The sequence below is a fragment of the Oncorhynchus kisutch genome, linkage group LG8, assembly GCF_002021735.2.
Source record: "Oncorhynchus kisutch isolate 150728-3 linkage group LG8, Okis_V2, whole genome shotgun sequence".
NCBI lineage: Eukaryota > Metazoa > Chordata > Actinopteri > Salmoniformes > Salmonidae > Oncorhynchus > Oncorhynchus kisutch.
The window spans coordinates 39,916,801-39,937,617 of NC_034181.2; the positions used below are offsets into that span (position 1 = coordinate 39,916,801).

At 42.6% G+C, this 20,817-nt stretch overlaps 1 protein-coding gene across 1 annotated transcript; it reads right to left on the reverse strand.

Moving 5' to 3' along the window:
- Positions 1-443: 443 nt before the first annotated feature.
- Positions 444-19,356, reverse strand: LOC109895681 (riboflavin kinase-like). Its single transcript, XM_020489577.2, has 4 exons — positions 18,838-19,356; positions 12,791-12,942; positions 4,505-4,607; positions 444-4,397 (listed from the first exon to the last, which is right to left on the reverse strand). Exons 1-4 carry the CDS (start codon positions 18,917-18,919, stop codon positions 4,246-4,248), a joined length of 489 nt encoding a protein of 162 aa, XP_020345166.1. The 5' UTR covers positions 18,920-19,356; the 3' UTR covers positions 444-4,245.
- Between the last annotated feature and the right edge of the window lie 1,461 nt (positions 19,357-20,817).

Sequence of the window (20,817 nt, forward strand, 5' to 3'; positions counted from 1 at the left end):
ATACTACTTGAGTAAAAGTCAAAGTATCCAATGTTAAATGTACTTAAGTACAGTGGTGGAAAAAGTCATACATTTTCATACTTGAGTAAAAGTACAAAGTTAAAGTAAATGCTATACATAAAAGTCCTTATATTCAGCAAACCAGATGGCACATTTTCCTTTTGTACTACTTTTTTTTGACAGCTAGGGGCAACTCCAACACATAATTTACAAAGAAAGCATTTATGTTTAGTGAGTTCACCAGATGTGAGGCAGTAGGGATGATCAGGGATGTTCTCTTGATAAGTGTGTGAATTTGACTTTTTTCTGTCCTGCTAAAGCATTTAAAATGTAACTAGTACTTTTGGGTGTCAGGCAAAATGCATGGAGTAAAAGTACATAATTTTCTTTAGGAATGTAGTGAAGTAAAAGTTGTCAAAAAAATAAATAGTAAAGCACAGATACCCCAAAAAACGACTAAAGTCGTACTTTAATTAATTTACACCACTGAAAGCGTCACCTGTGCAAAGGAGTACTACCAGTAAGTAAATTATTGTTGAATCATCTTTGACAGTTACACTGCACAGTCTACGAGAGATGCATCTTCGAACATGTTTAATAAGAATACAACGTCAGGCAGGACCATACAGCAGCAGGACAGAAGGATTTTGAACAGGCCCAAAACATACAACTGGTCCCTGAACACAGACCCATTGTTAACTGGGAAAAGACTAAACAAAAATCCAAAGCTATGACATGATGCTTCAATAACTACAGAACTCCATGATTTCTTACAACAGTCAAACGTATGCAATCACAGCTGAAAGGACTAGAAAATAACATTGTATTGGAGGTTGGGTAAACTCTTGGAAAGCATATCAATTATTTACAAGGACGTGGCTTATCCAGCTAAAGCACATTTTGGGAACAGGCCATTCTGCCATCCTACACTTTGTTTCTTTATAAAGGCAGAATACAAGTGAAAGAAGAGTGGGAGAAGAAGCAGATGACCCTGGTTAATGGCATTGGTCTGATTCTACTGAGCACGGTCTCGACTGAGCTAGATGATCTCATATTAAACAAAGGAAACATGTTGGCTCAGGGTTGTGGTTTGGTGCCAAACTGGAGAGCAAGCCTACTAGTATTACGAACAGATGCCTCGGAGTACAGTTGCCTAATCCAACACTAGTGCCTAGTACTTGATCAAATATAAGCCATGTTGTTTTGACAGTTTAATGAGCACTTCTAGCTGCACTGATTTATAGAACATCTGACAGTTAGGTACAGAGGACAAACACACCCAGACAGCTGTAGTCCTAACAAAAATCACAGGGAAACATTTCAATAGGGGTCTGACCAGATGAAAAACATGAATAAACCAGCTACTGACCTGATGAACACAACCCTGGCCTTCAGAGTAATACCATTAAAAAAACAGAACACTGGAGCTGGGGGAAACAGAGAAACATTAGAATGGCACGTTCTCTTACTGTATATTGTAGGTTTAACTAGTCAGTGGTGGTACCAAAAAAAATTCGCGGCCATTGTGTAGTGCTGCCTGTAATAATACAATATTTCTTGGGGCTGCTAGGCTCTCGAGTGGGCTTCAGCACATTTCTTACCCCTCCCAGGAGACACCCATGACTACACTACTGAGGAGATAACTAGCATTGCATGATAAGTGTACCAGGGGAGGCCCAGGACCAAGTTTGGGAAACCCTGCACAGGCTAATGACAGGGGAAGTCAGATAAGACCGAAAGTGAGCACACTGGGTTTACATTAACACAGATTCTGCTGTGTATAAGTTTGAGAAACCGTATGTATATGTTGGTCTAAGGTATAGTACTGCTAACCACTCAGGCATATAGGTCTGGGGAACACAGAAATCCCTCGACAACTGGTGCCGAGTCCGTACTCTAACCAAACAGTAACCATAAATTAACCAAGAGACTTTTAAAAATGGTAGAGACCAATCCCCATCCCACATTGCATAGCTTTCAATGTCAATGTTGAATACCATTTACTTATGCATATCAATTGCTTACCCCAGTACATTTTCTGGGTATGGGTGGAGGGGAATTTAAGGTATCCTGCAATAATAAAAAAAGGCCATGACGTATTTTTTTAAAGGAACAAAGCTCAAAATCTGAAGAGGAACATGGGGGGGGGGGGGGGGGGGAGATATAGAACCGTATTCACAGATTTGGTCTAAGTAAACATGAATATATTAACACCAGCCATATTGTTTCCTCTGCCAAGAGTATGGCAGAGGAACAGTCTCTCAACTATATTAAAATCTCAAATCACATTAGCGCAACTCATTTTGAACAACTTATTATAAAGCGTTATGTACGCATGCTCAACACTGTCCACTTTGTCCTCTGACGAAATGACAAAGAAAGAAAAACGCACACATGCCCACCACATCCATCTGCAGAGAATCAGAGCCTTGGACTTGAGCCTTGTTCATAATGGCAGTTTGAAGTGACTCAAATCCATTTAGTTTTTTGTATATCTGATTTGAAAAGTTTTTCTTCTAAAGTTTGAACAGCCCAGAAGCACAGAAGCCACATTTCAAACCACATTCATAGGTGGTTTCAAATCAACTACAAATCTGATTCCGGGCCATGCGACTTGTCTGAATGGTCAAATCTGATGTACTTGCCCTCTTGTATTATTATTATTTTTAACACTTATTTGGTATGTCTTGTTGCTTGCCAACTTTGACAAGAACATGTAGCTAACTAGCTTAATGGTTTACAAACAAATTAGTAAAATGTGCTAGAATGCTACCTAGCTAGCTAGTTGACTGCTGGGGCTAGCCAAAAAGGACTCGTTTTGAAAGTTGGGTCATCTTATCCTTTGAGCTTTTAAAAAAAAGTGATTTTGAACATTCAAAGCAACTGGGAAATGTTCATGGCAGGCATTGGTGTCACCTTAGCTTGCTACACAACTTCTGAGTGACAGGAAGCATGAGCACCACCAACAAAATCCGCCTACACCACTGCTCACGCACCCGTTGTCATAGTAACAACTTGCGTAGCCATGTCAGCAAATGACTGTGGTCTGAACACACAAATCTGATTTGGTCACTTGTAACTTGCTGTTTGGACAGTCCGTACTCCAAAACAGATTTGAGCACTAAGGCCTGCAGTGTGAACAAGGCTTAATTCTTCTCTTATCTCAGTGGAATGAGGGTCCAAACAACGTTAAGTCAGTAAAAACTCAATTCTGGAAACTTTCAACATACAGTTATGTGGACCCATTTAAAAAATGTCAGACAAATCTTTAGTGTTAAATAAAAATGGCCCTCATTGCTGGGGTGGGAGAATGCTGGATTTGACCAATGAGGAACTATACAAATTAAGGAAATCAGAGAACTGGAAGCTGCATTCAAGCATGTCTTTAGCCAACCATGCAGTTTGTGTAGGTCAAATAAGAACATCAGTTTCTCAAATAAAATAATGCGGATGAATTCAGTGCTGTGTAGAATGCAACTATTTAGCCAAATGCAAGATAGAGGACTTCTCTGCTTCAAGGCAGACATTTTGAATACACCCGAAAATGAAAAGGAGGAAAAACGAAGTGCAAAGCCATGAGACTGAACCCCAATTCTAAACAATACAAAATTACCATTCATTTCAAAATGACATTTTGTCACATATGCTGGATAGGTGCAGGGAACAGTGTTGACCAGGGGAAGCCATATTAGTACTGCGTCCCTGGAGCAAGTGGGGGTTAAGTGCCTTGCTTAAGGGCACCGACAGATTTTTCACCTCATGTGCCCAGTTATTTGAGCAACCTTTCAGTTACTTGACCAACGCTCTAACCACTAGGCAACCTGCCACCTTTATCAGTGGATTTGGTGGTACTGGGCTCCTCTCAACAGACATTCAATTCCTGGAGTTGCACATTACCAGGATCATGTCATTTGGCACCAAACTTGTCCAATTCTAGAGGTTTGAAAAAGTAACATATTGGCAGAAAGAGCATAATAGACAGGAGAGCCACCCAGTCATTCAAACTGCAATGGAAAACACCCAAAGCAGTGTTTGGAAAAATCACTTGGCTCTTTTTGATGAAGTAACCGTGGCACTCCTTAACGTCAGTGGTTCATGTTTGCTCCACACTAAAATACAAGCAAGGCCTCTGCCGGCCAGGTCACTAGTCCTAGTGAAAAGTTACATTTGGATGGATACTTGCGACAGCGACTTTACCGAGTGATGAGCAATGCGAGAGTGAACAACGTGTTGTGTGATTAGAGGTCAGTGGCCCTTCGTGATCTTGTTGGACGACGTCATGGACGAGCTGGCAGAGGCTATGAAGAAGTTGTCCTTTTTGAGTTTGAGGTGTTCAGGAAGGTCCAGCTTTATTTTGGCCTCCTCAATGTCATGGTTGATCGCTGCTATAAGGGCATCTGCAAACACAGAGAAGGGGTGAGAATGTGTGGCCTTAAGTCTGAGGATGGCTGTGTGTGTACAAGGATGGAGGAGCGTGTGTGTGTACACCAGTACTCACTCTTACCAAGTGAGTCATAGCTCCTCTCTGGACGGATGTATCCCACCAGGACTACACTGAGGATCTGGCCATAGAAATCTTCTTTAAACGTGTGGATCACATGAGTCTCCTGTAATACACGTCAAATCAATAAAATGTCAACAATCAACCACAAGCCACAAACATGGGTAACACCTTATCCGAACCAGGGTGAAGTCTGGTTGATAGTGGTCGAGGGTCTAAAATGAAATAACCCAAATTTCAAATCAAAGTGTATTAGTCACATGCGACGACTACAATAGGTGAAATGCTTACTTACAAGCCCTTAAACCAACAATGTAGTTTAAAAAAATTTTTTGAAGTGTGAAGTAATTAAAGAACAGCAGTAAAATAACAATAGCGAGACTATAGACAGGGGGGTACCGGTACAGAGTCAATGTGTGGGAACACCGGTTAGTTGAGGTAATATGTACATGTAGGTAGAGTTATTAAAGTGACTATGCATAGATCATAAACAGAGTAGCAGTAGTGTAAAAGAGGGGAGGGCAATGCAAATAGTCTGGGTAGCATTTGATTAGATGTTCAGGAGTCTTACGGCTTGGGGATAGAAGCCTCTTGGACCTAGACTTGGCGATCCGGTACCGCTTGCCGTGCAGTAGCAGAGAGAACAGTCTATGACTAGGGTGGCTGGAGTCTTTGACAATTTTTAGGGCCTTCCTCTGACACCGCCTTGTATAGAGGTCCTGCATGGCAGGAAGCTTGGCCCCAGTGATGTACTGGGCCGTACGCACTACCCTCTGTAGTGCCTTGCGGTCGGTGGCCGAGCAGTTGCCATACCAGGCAGTGATGCAAACCGTGACAGGATGCTCTCAATGGTGCAGCTGTATTCAAATACTGTTAGTATAACATGATCTGTTAGACACACTACAACAAAATGCACATAGCAAAATTTCTCATTTGAGAATTTCTCAATTCTATGGACAAGCAACACCTCAATAAATAGACATTCAATAGCAGTCAGTAACAAAATCATTCTCAACCTTTAAAACAGGGTACCCCCCTTTTTTTTTTTTTTACAGTTCAGACCTCTGGTAGTTAAGTCTTACTACATTGCAGGGCCTATGCTTCTTACCTCAACGGAACTAGATGAACAAGCACAATCCTTGCGCTTGCCTTGAGTGCGTGCGCTTTTGGAGAGGTAGTTCCAATGCTAGAGCGGTCGGTATTTAGTGCAGTGGTGGGCAACGGAAAGCAGGCTTTGCCAGATGACGTTTCTTCACACGAGACTGAGGAAACCCTAGAATTTCCTTATACAGTGACTTCGGAAAGTATTCAAACCCCTTGACTTTCCACATTTTGTTATGTTAGTCTTATTTTAAAATGTAGTAAATATTATACCCCATAATGACAATTGATTTTAAAAAATACAATAATATCATATTTACATAAGTATTTAGACTCTTTCCTCAGTACTTTGTTGAATCACCATCGCCAGCAAGTACAGCATCAAGTCTTCTTGGGTATGACAAGCTTGGCACATCTGTATTTGCGGAGTTTCTCTCATTCTTCTCTGCAGATCCTCTCAAGCTTTCAGGTTGGATGGGTAGCTTGTTGCACAATGAATCAGGTCTCTCCAGAGATGTTCGATCAGGTTCAAGTCAAGGCTCTGGCTGGGCCATGCAAGGACAGTGCCTTTTTAGGTGCCTTTTGGCAAACTCCAAGCGAGCTGTCCTGTGCCTTTTACTGAGGACTTGCTTCCGTCTGGCTACTCTACCATAAAAGGTCTGAATGGTGGAGTGTTGCAGAGATGGTTGTCCTCCTGGAAGGAAATCTGGAGCACTGTCAGAGTGACCATCGACGCTGCAGACATTTTTTGGTTCCCCATCTCCAGATCTGTGCCTCGACACAATCCTGTATCAGAACGCTACGGAAATTTCCTTTGACTTCATTGCTTGGTTTATTCTGATATAACGGTCCCACAGTTCAGTGCATATAGACAAGCGTGCCTTTCCAAAACATGTGAAATCAATTGAATTTACCACAGGTGGACTCCAACCAAGTTGTAGAAACATCAAGGATGATCAATGGAAACAGGATGCACCGGAGCTCAATTTCAAGTCTCATAGCAAAGGGTCTGTCATTATGGGGTAGTGTGTAGATGAGGAATTTTATTTAGATCTACTTTAGAATAAGGCTGTAACGTAACAAAATGTGGAAAAGGTCTAGGGGGCTAAATACTTCCCGAATGCACTGTATTTTGGGTCGTTAGCCAAGGTCGCCCTCTAAACTACTTTGACACAATGTACCTGCCGCTTACGGAGGTGACTTGCTAGTATAAGGTTAGCTAGCTAGTAGTGTTGAATCTTCAGACAGGACCTAGAGAACTAGAATTGCCGATATCTAGAGTCGCTCTCTGGTCTCAACAAATTTATACAATTAATATGCTACACACAAAAGACATTTACATTACAGAAAACAGCTATATACACCGGGAATAAAACTAATTCCCACCCCACAGCTGGGTTTCTATTCGTGGCAGACACCGAAGAAGAGGTCAATGAGCAGCTTTGCTTCTTTCCTGTACAATTGTAGGCGTGCACCAAAGACTTGATATGCTGACTCGAACAGTCTGTCTCGCTCAAGAGTCCAACACGTTCAGGAGTTTGGTTGAACCTCTCAGGTTGAGGGTCTTCTTAGGGGTGATAGGGTGTGGTTCGAGACATCTTGATTCCCAACAACTCTAATGAGTTTACTTTCAAAAGTCTCTTCCTTGGTCAAAATGCACCCTGGACAGAAAACCAGTGGTCTATGAAGAGTTCTCGCAGTACCCGTGCCACTGTAGTCGCTTTCTTTTGTTGAGAAAACCTGACCATACTGGGTGACGTGGACCTGACCATACTGGGTGACGTGGTCAGTGTCACCTCTAACAGGTTACCTATACCTTGTTGGTCAGGGGCTAGGGAACGGAAGTCTATTCAGATCAGATCCCATGGAACGTTGCTAGAGATCGACCCATTTCGGCAACTGTTCTCCCACAGTTTCAGACACAGGGCTCTACATTATGGGACATGCATAGAACCTGTCCTTTATCAGCCTATTGGTTCTGTCTACACCCATGCGACCATCTCATCATGGCGCTGGTGCAGGACCTGGGAGTGTTACTTCTGAGGGAGCACCAGTTGGTGGACCTCTGACTGGGGGTGTGTGTCACTTAGTAGACTAGACCATCCTTGAGTTCCAACTTCTCAGAGGAACTGGGGTGAGAGTCGGTGGCTGGAGAGAACAGAAGTATTTAGATATTTTCCCCATAGGATTGGAGATCCTCTCACGAGGGTCGTGGGACATGCATATAGTGAAGGGATGCTCTCTGGAGGATCCCAAGTCTCAGCCACTCCACTGAAAAATATCTGCCTACACATCACTGCCAACAGTGATGGGAACTTTCATCCGCTGCTCACTGGCCATTGCTGTATGCGGATGCCATGACAGCACGTCTGCGTCAATGTCCACTTTACCCAGCCTATACTGCAGGCTGAAGTTGTAGTTTGCCAGTGCAGCCAGCCATTGTGTCTGGTGGCATTCAACTTGTCAGTTGTGAGCATAAGTCAGTGGATTGCTATCCATGCACATGGTAAAGCTAGCCCCATAGAAGTAGTCATGAAACTTGGACACTGGCCACTTCAGAGCTAAAAATGCAAGATGGACTTGGTTTTTGCTTGCAAAAGCTACAGGGTGCAGCCCCTCAGGATAGTCTTGGTACAGAACGTCTCCTAACCCCTCAAAACTGTAGTCTACATGGAGGGTGTACAGCTTTGAGCTGTCCGCAAAAGCCAACACTGGGGTGTGGGTAAAAGCATTGATGTAGTACTTGGTTGTGGGGTCATTTTGTCCTTCTTCCCTTGTTAGGTCTGTTAGGGGTTTCACAATGGCTGAGTAGTTGAAAATAAAGTGGCGGTAATAGCCACAGAATCACAGGAACAACCACAAGTCTGTGGGCTTCTCCCATTTGGCCACTGCTTCCACTTTGGCAGGGTTTTTAGCAATTCCTTGCTCTGACAATGTGGCCCACATATTTGACCTGAGGCTGACAGACCTGGCATTTGTCCAATGACAGCTTCAAGTCACACACCTCCAGCCAGTCCAGAACCTTCAGCCATTCTTCATGCTCTTCTAGGGTCCTTCCAAACAAATCAGGTCATCCAGGTAGATCTCCATAAGATTCAAGCCGCTTTACTCCTCTCACCATCAAGCACTGGAACGTAGCTGGTGCTGTGTTAATGCCAAGGTATTCATTCAAACTGGCAAAACCAGAGGGCAGATGAACGCTGTCTTCTTATCTTCAGGGCTCATGGCAACGGAGAGCCTGCCTCTCCACTCCTCTGGAATGGGGGAGTTACCAAACTGAAACATTTTAGGGTGCATGGGGCAGGGCGTATCCACCCGTTGGATTAGGAAATTCATCCTTGGGTGGTAGAAGTGACAAAACTACATCAGCTTTGAAGACCTGTGTTACCATCGTCTCTCTGGCCATGGTTACCGCTCGTCTCACACTTCACTCGAATAGTGATTTGGTCATCACTTAGCAAAGCGGCAGAAAGAGCGGTAGGTTGCACTAACAGCCCTCCAGGTAATGGATTGTCTAGGGCTAGCTCAACAAGCAACAGCTCTCGGAGTGGAGGAAGGCCCACAACCTTTCCACGTAGCAGGGCCTATCAACCAGTTGTCCGCATCGAACTGTGGAGCTGGGGTTCCTCAACGTAAGCGCCAGAACAAAGCATCCAAGGGAAGCTCACTGGTGAACTATGGGCCAGCAACTTCTTCACAGATGCATTTCAGCCATTGAAACAGGTAGACATTTAGTCCAATAATCACAGGGACTCCATCATGGCCTTTTGTCTCTGGGCACACTAAGGCCATGATAGTTATGGGCTCTTGAATGCCAGCTACTTCTTGAGGCAGATCCAGTTCAACCAATACATACGCCCGGTATGGATAGCGGAGCTCGTTGAAGCCCCACACAACTAGACCCTCCACATGAGTGAGTGTGTTACCAGCTCACGAAGATGGTGAGCTGGGACCCACTGTCTAACAGAGCTTGGCAAGGAGTACCGTTTATCGTGACTGGAATGACAGAGGATGGGCCAACTAGCCCACTTGGGACAGAGGGAAAGGTTGACAGGTTAGATGATGCAGATAAGGTAGAGCTGGTCATAGGTCTGGGGCACAGCCTGCTCCGTTACTGGGCGCCTTTCCCCTTTTCCCTTGTGCTTCTTCAATCCAGTTAGCCTCTATGACCTTGTGGGTTCTTCCTGCTGCCTCACTCTTCAGGCGATTGAGATGTGCGACTGGCTGACTGTGCGTCTAATCTGGGCCTACTTCCTGCATCTACATTCTCTTCAACGCACCACCTGTGCAGCAGCATTTTGACAGGGGCTGCCCTCCATTGTTGTCGTCTCACTTGAATGGTTATTAGATAAACACAGCAACAAAAGAAATGTCCTCTCACTTTCAACTGTGTTTATTTTCAGCAAACTTAACATGTGGAAATATTTGTATTAACATAAGATTCAACAGACAAACTGAACAAGTTCCACAGACAAGTGACTGACAGAAATGGAATAATGCGTACCTGAACAAATGGGGGGGGGGGGGGGTCAAAATCGCAGTCAGTATCTGGTGTGGCCACCAGCTGCATTAAGTACTGCAGTGCATCCCCTCATGGTCTGCACCAGACTGGCCAGTTCTTGCTGTGAGAGGTTACCCCATTCTTCCACCAAGGTACATGCAGGTTCCCGGACATTTCTGGGGGGGGGGGGGTACAGGCCTCGGTGTAATGCTCATTCCTTTGACGAAGTGCGAATCCGACCATCACCCCTGGTGAGACAAAACCGCGACTCGTCAGTGAAGAGCCCATTTTGCCAGTCCTGTCTGGTCCAGCGACGGTGGGTTTGTGCCTATAGGCAACGTTGTTGCCGGTGATGTCTGGTGAGGACCTGCCTTACAACAGGCCTGCAAGCCCCCAGTCCAGCCTCTCTCAGCCTATTGTGGACAGTCTGATCACTGATGCAGGGATTGTGCATTCCTGGTGTAACTCGGGCAGTTGTTGTTGCCATCCTGTACCTGTCTCGCAGGTGTGATGTTCGGATGTACCGATCCTGTGCAGGTGTTGTTACATGTGGTCTGCCACTGCGAGGACTATCAGCCGTCTGTCCTGTCTCCCTGTAGCGCTGTCTTAGGCGTCTCATAGTATGGACATTGCAATGTATTGCCCTGGCCACATCTGCAGTCCTCATGCCTCCTTACAGCATGCCTAAGGCATGTTCACACAGTTGAGCAGGGACCCTGATCATCTTTCTGTTGGTGTTTTTCCAGTCAGTAGAAAGGCCTCTTTAGTGTCCTAAGTTTTCATAACTGACGTTAATTGCCTGCCGTCTGTCTGTAAGCGGTTAGTGTCTTGTTCATTAATTGTTCATGGTTCATTGAACAAGCTTGGGAAACAGTGTTTAAACCCTTTATATTGAAGATCTGTGAAGTTTTGGAATTTTTATAATTATCTTTGAAAGACAGGGTCCTGAAAAAAGGGACATTTCTTTTTTTGCTAAATTTACAAGTACAGGGTAATGATAAAGGGATCTCGGCAGAGCCTCAAGTAACACACCCTTGTCATAATCAGGGTAAAGTCTGGTTGTGGTCTAAAAGGGGTGGTCTTGGGTTGAAAATGAAATAACCCTAGGTGTGTACTCATTCCCAATTCAAATACCTTTAGAATAACCTAACCCATTATCAGACACACTACAACAAAATGAACACAGCAATAGACATTAAACATAATCCAATCAGTATGGCACTAAGTCAACCAATAGACTTACAGCTCACCCTAAACTACTTCGACACACTGTACTCACAATACAAATTTCTCTGCCGCTGACGGAGTTGACTTGCTAGTGTAAGGTTATCTGGCTTGGGTTAACTAGTTAGAAGCCAATATTAGCTAGTAGCGTCGCATCTTCATACTGGACCCAGAGGAAACTCTAGAATTGCTAAAGTCGCTATCCGGAAGAGGGGATGTGATCGTGTGGGGGTGATTCGATGGTGATACTGATTTACTTGGAATTCAAGGCACAATTAACCTGCGTGGCTACCACAGCATTCTGCAGCCATAAGCCATCCCATCTGGTTTGTGCTTAGTGGGACTATCATTTGTTTTTCAAGAGGACAATGACCCAAAACACACTTCCAGGCTGTGTAAGGGCTTTTTGACCAAGGAGGAGAGCGGTAAGTACTGCATCAGATGACCTTGCCTCCACAATCACCCAACCTCAACCCAAATGAGATGGTTAGGAATGAGTTGGACCGCAGAGTGAAGGAAAAGCAGCCAACAAGTGCTCAGCATGTGGGAACTCCTTCAAGACCGTTAGAAAAGCTTTCCTCGTGAAGTTGGCAGAGAGAATGCCAAGAGATTGCAAAGCTGTCATCAAGGCAAAGGGTGGCTACTTTGAATAATCTCAAATATATTTTGATTTGTTTAAAATTAGTTTTGCTTACCTCATGATTCAATATGTGTTTTTTCATGGTTTGTGTCTTCACTATTACTCTACAATGTAGAAAATAGTAAAAGAAAACCCCTTGCATGAGTACCTGTGTCCAAACTTGACTGGTACTGTAAATAAAAATATATATATTCTAAATTTAAGTTCAAAAAATACAATTTGTTCTGCAATTTTGAGAGTCCAATAAGGTGTGGAGACCAACATTTTATTTTTATTTATTTTTCAAACTTATTTTGGAAGAAATAGGGAATTATTTAAGAAGTGCAGGGGTGCCAATGTGACAGGTTAAAGGAAATATTCATAGCCTGTTATACATTAAAAAGTATTAGTAAGTTCATAGTATGTGAGGATCTTAAAACATCTAAGGTTAAAAAGATGCATTCAGTATTAGTTGATAGAGATTGATAACATTCATATAATTGTGTTAAAGTTAAAATCTGTCAAAGGGTACGAATTGTGAGAGTAATGTGGAAACGTTATATTGATTACTTTATTTTGTGGTGCCTAAAAGTGTTAATCTGTGATCTACGAAATGCTCTTAATCTATGAGCCGGAGATCGATTGCTCTGGTCTCCACCCATATCCCTGGGGAAAATCGCGGTCTTTTCTCATTACACTAAACGTTGAATTGAGAATACAACACCGTATCACTCTCGTGATTATTTCTCCCCTGTTTTCAGGGGCGTAACACCAATATATTTTGCCACAACTATATTGGCCTATATACCTTTATAACCTATATGGGTGGGTGAGCTGGACTTGCCATGGATTTCTTGGCGTTGTTGTAGTAAGGGTTACAGCCGATGCTCATCACCATCTTGTGAATGTCTCCGTTGTCCACGCACGCCCAGCCATAGTAGATTCCTGTGCTGATGTCGCCAGGCAGGAGCTCCACCACAGAGTCTGTGAAGTTGGCTGATCAGAAGAGACATTCAAATTACATTACAGGGCTTGACATTCATTTTTTCAGCCACTTGTCCTTCAGACAAAGTCAGTAACACCATGAGCCAAAATGGTGAAGTACATAGGAGGGATGTGAAATAATTTTCGGTCCCGTTCTGTGAGCTTGTGTGGCTATCACTTCGCAGCTTAGCCGTTGTTTCACCTAGACATTTCCACTTCACAATAACAGCACTTACCTCAGCACTTTGAGGCAGCTCTAGCAGAGCAGAATTTTGACTGACTCGTCGCAAAGGGGGCATCCTATGACGGTGCCACGTTGAAAGTCACTTAGCTCTTCAGTACGACCATTCTACTGCCAATGTCTGTCTATGGAGATTGCACAGCGGTGTGCAAGATTTTATACACCTGTCAGCAACAGGTGCAGCTGAAATGGCAGAATCCCCTGATTTGAAGGTGTCCTCATCCTCTTGGTCATGTAGTGAACCTTTAACATCATGTCAAATGTTTCAGGCATGTCCACTAGCTAGCTAGTAAAATAGTACAACTTGGCTAGGTAAGGTTACATATCTAGTTCGTTCATTAAGTGAGAATGCCCCAGAAGCCGGTGTTGAGGATATATTGGCACGTTTGCCATGATGGTTTCTCGGGAATTATCCCTGTTATAATACGGGTGAGCAACATATTCAAATATGATTGACGTATTGTCATCAAAAGCTACATTTTGGTTATTTTATTCATTCAATGTCATCCTTCCACAATATATAGCCCCGACACAAATCTAGGGATGCTTCCCAAACCGGCTGGTCGTTCGTTCTGTCGGGTTGACAGAGACGCAACCCAGTCGTCCAGCCTGTTTTTCAATTGCCATATTGTCTGGAAACGTTCTTATCCCTTGCTTGCTAGCTATACACTACAGTAGTAGCTGCATTTGTTAAAACGGTTTTCTAGTGACATTTAACAACGAGGCACGATTTCGCCAGGCATAGAAAAAAAATGCTCTCGTTAGGACGCTGTTGTTTAGAAGAGCTAGCTAACTATAGGGTGAGACCAGACGTCCCCGTTTTTGGTGGCCTGTCCCCGGAAATGTCCCCGTTTTTAACTGTGCGTTAAACACAGACCGCAAAGTGAAATATTTTATTTGGCAAGAAAGACCGGGCAGCAGAGCCTACGGGTTGATGTCTCAATCGCGTTGTGCTTGTTTAGGCCAACAGAGGGGGCTGCTCGCTATAGCAACTTCATTCACTCTTGTTCTACTAACTACTTGCTCGCGATAGTTTTAGAGAAAACTGCTGTGGAAAACTCAGCCAGAAGCTAGCAAGTATCAAGTGAATCCACATCACCACAAACGTCTTTTCAAGCCAGGTATGTTACAATCGTTTGAGATACTAGCTAGTGATGTTATGTCACAATTTATTATCTAGATAGATGATCTGCTCTATAAGGTTATGCTAGCTAACGTTAGCTATGTAGACTAAGTTGGTTAGCTAGCTACTGTTATGGTAGCTAGGTTAAAAAACGTTAACATGTAAACATGCAGTGGACGGGCTATTTTGAAAATATGATTATATTAAATGAATGCACAATTAATTATGATAATATTTTTGTAGATTACAATTTTAATGGTTTGGCATTATCATAAGTAGTGTGAAAATATATTTAGAAATGTTCATGGATAACAGTAGCCGTGGAGAGGAAGACTGGATACGAAGAGGAGTGAAGGAGACAGGAGGAAAGGTATGATTAGAGCCTGCCAATTTATCATTCCAAACAGTGTTTTTCAGATAAAATACAAAAGAGGCAAGCAATGGGAATCTTAACCAAAGTATTTGATCTAATAGTATGCTATTTATTAATACAGATTGGAGAGGAAGGAGAAGGAAAAATTAATGGAGTAAAAAGAGTGAAGCAAGGAGAGTGTAGAAGAGTGAGGTGGAAAGGTGAAGAGAAGGAAGGAAGACGAGTGAAGAAAAGAGGAGAATAAAAAGTTGAGTAAGAAGAGTGACACAAGGAGAGTGAAGAGCAGACAGGAGATACAATGACTCTTTCCAAGAAACGGAAATGCACTCTTTATGAAAGAGAGAATTTCCATTTATAAACTCAGGTCAAGACAATCGAATGGTTCACGGCACCCTTTGTAATTCCTCTCTTTCAATTGGCAGCCGGAGAAGAACGGCAGTGGTAGAACATCAGCAGACGAAAAAGCATAAGGCCTCTGAGGGCCTGTGTTAGTATGCCCTCTGGCTGAGACGCAAAGAAAGTTCAAGGAGAGGGGCTACAAGAATGATCAGATTAATATAGCCATTGAGAAAATTCAAAACAAAAGACATGACCTTTTTCAAGGTCCTTGTGGTAAAAATGATGTAGGTAAAACAAAGCACGTATCTCAGAGCATCGTAGCACCATTAATTGTAAAAACTGTACTTATCCAGTTGCGGCCCACTTCTTGGAGACAGGCCACTCGATTTAGTCTCTGCGTTATATTGGCATCGAACATGTCACCCTCCCTAGGAGAGGGGGTGACCTTGATAATTTATTGTTATAACGAGAGGCTGCCTGGATCTTTAAATTAAAGACCCTTGCGCCCTTCGGTCTCAACGTAGACTTTGATCTGAAGCCATTCTTGTGATTGTGACTTTGCCATTGTAATTGTTTGTAGACTTGTGTAGTCAAATTAATCTATGATCATATGCTATCCATTTGTTGTTTGTATGCTGTTCTTTGTATGACATTTTAATATTTGATTATTAACCAATGATATTAGGCCACTCTTGGCCATGATTACAGACACCTGTGTCTTGACACTATAAACGAGTCATCCCGCAGTGTTTGTGATTATACCCTGATGAAGACAGCTTGGCTGTCGAAACGTTGGTAATTACATTTTTGCATCTGAGCTCCTAGAGTGTTCGGCTCTTTTATTTTCAAGTTTTCTACTTCGCTAGCCAGCACCTCGTCTTAATAGATGTGCGTTTCTTTTTCTTCTAGTATGCCCTCTGTCACCACATTCTTCAAGAAGGTAGAGCCTTCCCAAGAAGAATATGGTTTAGCTGTGCAGTAGGGTGTCTTTGCATACCACACTATGCGACACAATCATAGTTACAGATATGTGGACTGCACAACACAACTGACACAAAAGCTTTATGAGCCAAAGTTTACATGTGCTAGGACAAAATGTGACACAGGACCTAGACCAGGTTGAATTTGTGTCCCTGTCCATTGATGCGCCAATCATGGACATGTTAAGCTGCTGCCTATAGTAGTCAGATATTGTAAGATATGAGGGCAGCACATCTGTGGAAACAAAACTGTTTGATTTTATTGAATTGAAAGGAGAAACAGCAGAGGAGATTACAGCAGAGGTCCTGGTTGTCATCCAAAAATGTAACCTGGAAAACAGTCGTGGCGTTCTCTCCGACAACAAATACCAACTTTGGAGGACTGAATAGGCTGGGGAGGGTCAATGTCCATACCAAAGTTAAAAATGCTCTGCAGTGGGAGGTGGCTTAGGTTGTCCTGCCCACATTCATATCACAGTCAGAACAGCTTTGGATATTATGTTGAGTTCCTGCTCACAACGATATTTGGATATGTTCATATTTTCACCATCAGAGTAGAAAGACTGAAGGACTTTTGTGAGTTTTTTTGGCCAGGAGTAGCATGACATTTTAGGACACAGCAATGTTCGCTGGCTGTCCATGCTCCCTGCTCTAGAAAGAGTGCTGAAAATGTATGTGCCATTGAAATCCTTTTTTATTTCTGAATACTAATGCCCTGTTGTCCTGCGAACAATGTTCGAAGATCAACTGACTGAACTTTGGCTGGCCTTTGTCAATGGAAGCCTGACCGTATTCAGTGACACGAGCAAGATGCTTAAAGGCCAGGGCCGCTGTGCTGTGGAGTCCGCTGCAATTCTGAGAAACTTTGAGGCATAATTGACTGCAAGACGTGACAACTTCATTACAGTTTTGGTCAGAGGACTTCTGAGAGAGCTAGAGGAAAATGGAGCCATGTCTAAAGAGAGCTTTCTCAAAACATCCCAATCGTTCTTCACTATGGCTGTGAACTACTTGCAAGCATTGGGAAAGCACACAGATAATCTAAAAGATTTACATTGTCTCCTTTTAAAAAGGCAACCTCTGCGTTAAGAGATCCAGAAGGTACACTGCAGGAAAAATACCCCAATGTGACCATCAATGAGGATGCATTGTGTGATGAGGTTACTGGCCTGCAAGAGTTCCTAAAGGGGAAAAAATATATATATATAATAATAATAAAAAAATCGCTTGAAGAATGGAAAACATCTGAGACACCACTTAGTCAGAGAGGGAGTTTTGTGGTATGGCGGTTACCCACTTCAAAGCTAGTGACATCCCACACACTAACCTAGCTAGATTAGCGTCTGTTGTCATGTGCTTACCTGGAAGTAATGCACCAGTCGAGAGAGTGTTCTCCCAAATGAATGATATGGACAGCAGCAAGAAATAGGTTCACTTTTCCTACCATCAAGGCCATGCTTATTGTGAAGACAAACATCAACCTCCCCTGCCAGGAGCTCATGGAGAAGCTGGCCAAAGACAGAGCAATCCTGAAGAAAATACATTATTCTGAGAAATAGCGATCAGGTCGGTATAAGTATATTATGTAGTTACCAATCTCATCAGCATCTTATTTCTTTATTAAGTATTTCACATACTATTGTGTGTTTTTTCAATTTTGCTCATGTTCTATTCTGCTCTTATTCTAGCAGGACAACTGAATGGCTGTCCAGATCAGACAGTTCTGTCTTGTCTGTAGTGTTTCTGTAATATAGTTGTCTTCGCTGTCTGTCACAGTGTGCCTGTAGACTAAATACATAAAACCGGAATTTGACCCCTTTCTTATGTCATAGATAATAACATTGGATATTTTAATTATATATTGACTGCCGAACTGGAAATGGACAGATTTCTGAAATGAAAACCAGCGACACCGGTAACATGGCTAACACAATAAACGTATAACTGAAGCTGGAAATCATGCAAACTAGCTGCACTTAGTTTTTATTTTTTATTATATGGGCATTTTGTATATAGATCCATAAAAATGAACTGATTCGTGATTTCGACTGACTGAGAAACGCAGCCTGACTCGCTCGTCCCGACCCCATACACATTCATTACTATGGGACAGTTGGAGACCGAATTTGAATATTGAAACAATGTTGCAAATGTCAGACTGAAGAGTAAGTAAGATTAGTAAGATTGATACAAATCGCCGCTGTTGAAAACTAAATGCTAGTCTAAAAGAAAATGTGAGAATGTCTAGATCTGCTTTCTATAGTGGAGACCAAGTTTATAACCCTGCCTGGGTTGATAATCCAGGCTGTATCATAACTGGCCGTGATTGGGAGTCCATGGGGCGGCGCACAATTGGCCCAGCGTCGTCTGGGTTTGGCTGGTGAAGGCGTCATTGTTAATAAATAGTAGTTCTTAAAACACTTATTTAAACAATAAAAGGACAGTGGATTGCGCAGTCAGATGGAACAGAGTAAATTAGCATTTAACGTCATAGATTTAGCCAGTGGTCATTTGTGGAACAGACACCGGCTGGAACGCGCTTTTAACCAATCAGCATTCAGGATTAGATCCACCCGTTGTATAGCTGTAGTTCTGTTTCGCGCATGGATTTGTTTTACTGTTTCCTTTCAATTATTTTCAGTCATAACAAAGATAGCCAGCTAAAACTAAATTAACTAACTAGCTAAGTGTTAGCGCGATACAAGGCCTATATAATCTCTAACTAGCTGCCAACAGCAGTAACGTTAGCTATCTAAACTGAAGTCAAATCAAAATTATCAAACCACATGCGGGTGAAGCATACCGTTAACAAACATATCTAGATGATACCGTTAGCTACTTTTAACTTTACCTGTGAGAATTCCTAGTTCTTTGCTTCCTCGTCCGAATCCTCGAACGACTTCCCCCCGGCAGAAATACGGAAGATTCTTCATATCTGCTCTTTTCCAACTGGAGACGACTTTCAACAAACGTTAGCTAAATTGTTAACGAGCTGTGTAGTTAGCTACCTAGTCAAGCCTAGTCTCTAAAAAGCGTGCTGTAACATAACTAACTCGACACACACTGGTGAGGATGACCTCGAAACGAAAGACAACTAGCTAGCTAACCACTGACAACCGCAGGAAGAGATTATTCCCACGCAATTCCAACAAGGACCACAGTTCGTATTTTGCTTATTGACCGGCGAAAATTACAGAACAATTCATTTAGCTAAACTAGCTAGGTAACGTTAGTTTGAGATGCTTTGGTCAAGTACCTAGCTAAGTGGGCCAATTTCAATTTGTAATTGAGGTCGACGCTGCTCAGTGTTTTTCTAATTTAACCTATGTGAATGAAGTCGACGATGCTCAGTGGTTTGCTGCAATCTGGTTTCAGAGCATATAGTATTATTCTGTACGTACTTCTTGTTCGGTGGGATTTATTAGCAGTGGGCGTCCAACGTTTTGGTGCTTTACCGCCACCTACTGTACTGGAGTGTGAGTCAGAGACAGGGAGAAACTAAAACCTACCTGCCAGCCCTGTTGCCATAACAAAATACCTTTAAAAAAAAAAAGTGTTAATATCTACTCAATATATTCGTTAAAATGATTTCCTGTAGCCCCTTCTCCCTCATACTAGATCTCAGTCTCTCTCGTACACTGTGATACTACCCACACTGTAGCAATACATGCTCCATGGTCTCTGTTTCCTGGCAATAATCATGCTTTGTCTCACCCTTAATCTTGTAAAATAGCCTACTCTCTTCTATCCCTTCCTGCCATCCTCCCCTCTGTACTTAAATAAATGCCTGCCCTTAGTATCTCAATTCTACTGTATGTAAACCCGAGACACTCCATTTATGTTATGTTTCATATGGTATGTATTAATGGCCACCACTAACTTCGTTTGTTACAGTTCTTAATATACATTACAAATCGTAAAATGTACAATATGCTACTAATTTGCCAAACATACAATATGCTATGAATTTGCGAAACGTATAGTATGTTACAAATTATAGCTAGGTCACTAACATTAGTTAGTTGGCTAACTTTGGCTATGGGTTAAGGTTAGAGTTAAGTAACCATCGGTCTATGTAACCATACCAAACATAACATCAAACTAATGTAGAGGTCCGGAATTATATTTACTGTTACGTCTAGTCTATGAGACCAGGCTATTTATTTAGGCTACCCATTAGCATTTGCACTGGGGAGCTGCGTGTTACCACAGTCAAAGTTAGCGTTTTGGTCTTACTTTAAGGTTAGCAGTGTGGTTAGGTTTAAAATCACAATTTAAGAAGATCAATTGTAGATATAGGCGGGATTTACGACTTTATGGCTTGGGTAACTAGTGACGACCTGTACGTAGTAGCTAACTGACCTCGTACCCACCCCAAGGCTCTCATCCAATGACTGCTCTCATCCATTACGTAGCCTCCGCCTCTTTACCTCTATGCAACTCAACAAGTGCTTGGTCTCAAAGGTCGACAATGTTATTGAGGCACAGTATGACGAAGGCGTATAATACATCAGAATTTAAGTTGAAATGATTTTATGTCCAGGATTTCTCCTACTTGGAGAGGACTCTGTTACCATCAGTTTACAAAAAAAAAAAAAAACGTATTCAGGACAATAGGATTACCAATCTCACGTCCATTTTCTACATCAATTATTCACTGAGTAATAAACTACAAGGTCCTACACATATAGATGACGCTGTAAAACGAATGAATGCACCTAATCCCCTGAATGAAATTGTGTAGACCAGGGGTAGGCAACCCAGTTCCTGGAGAGCTGCAGGGTATGCCTGATTTTGCTTCAACCGACCTGGAAGACCAGGTGTGTTGAAT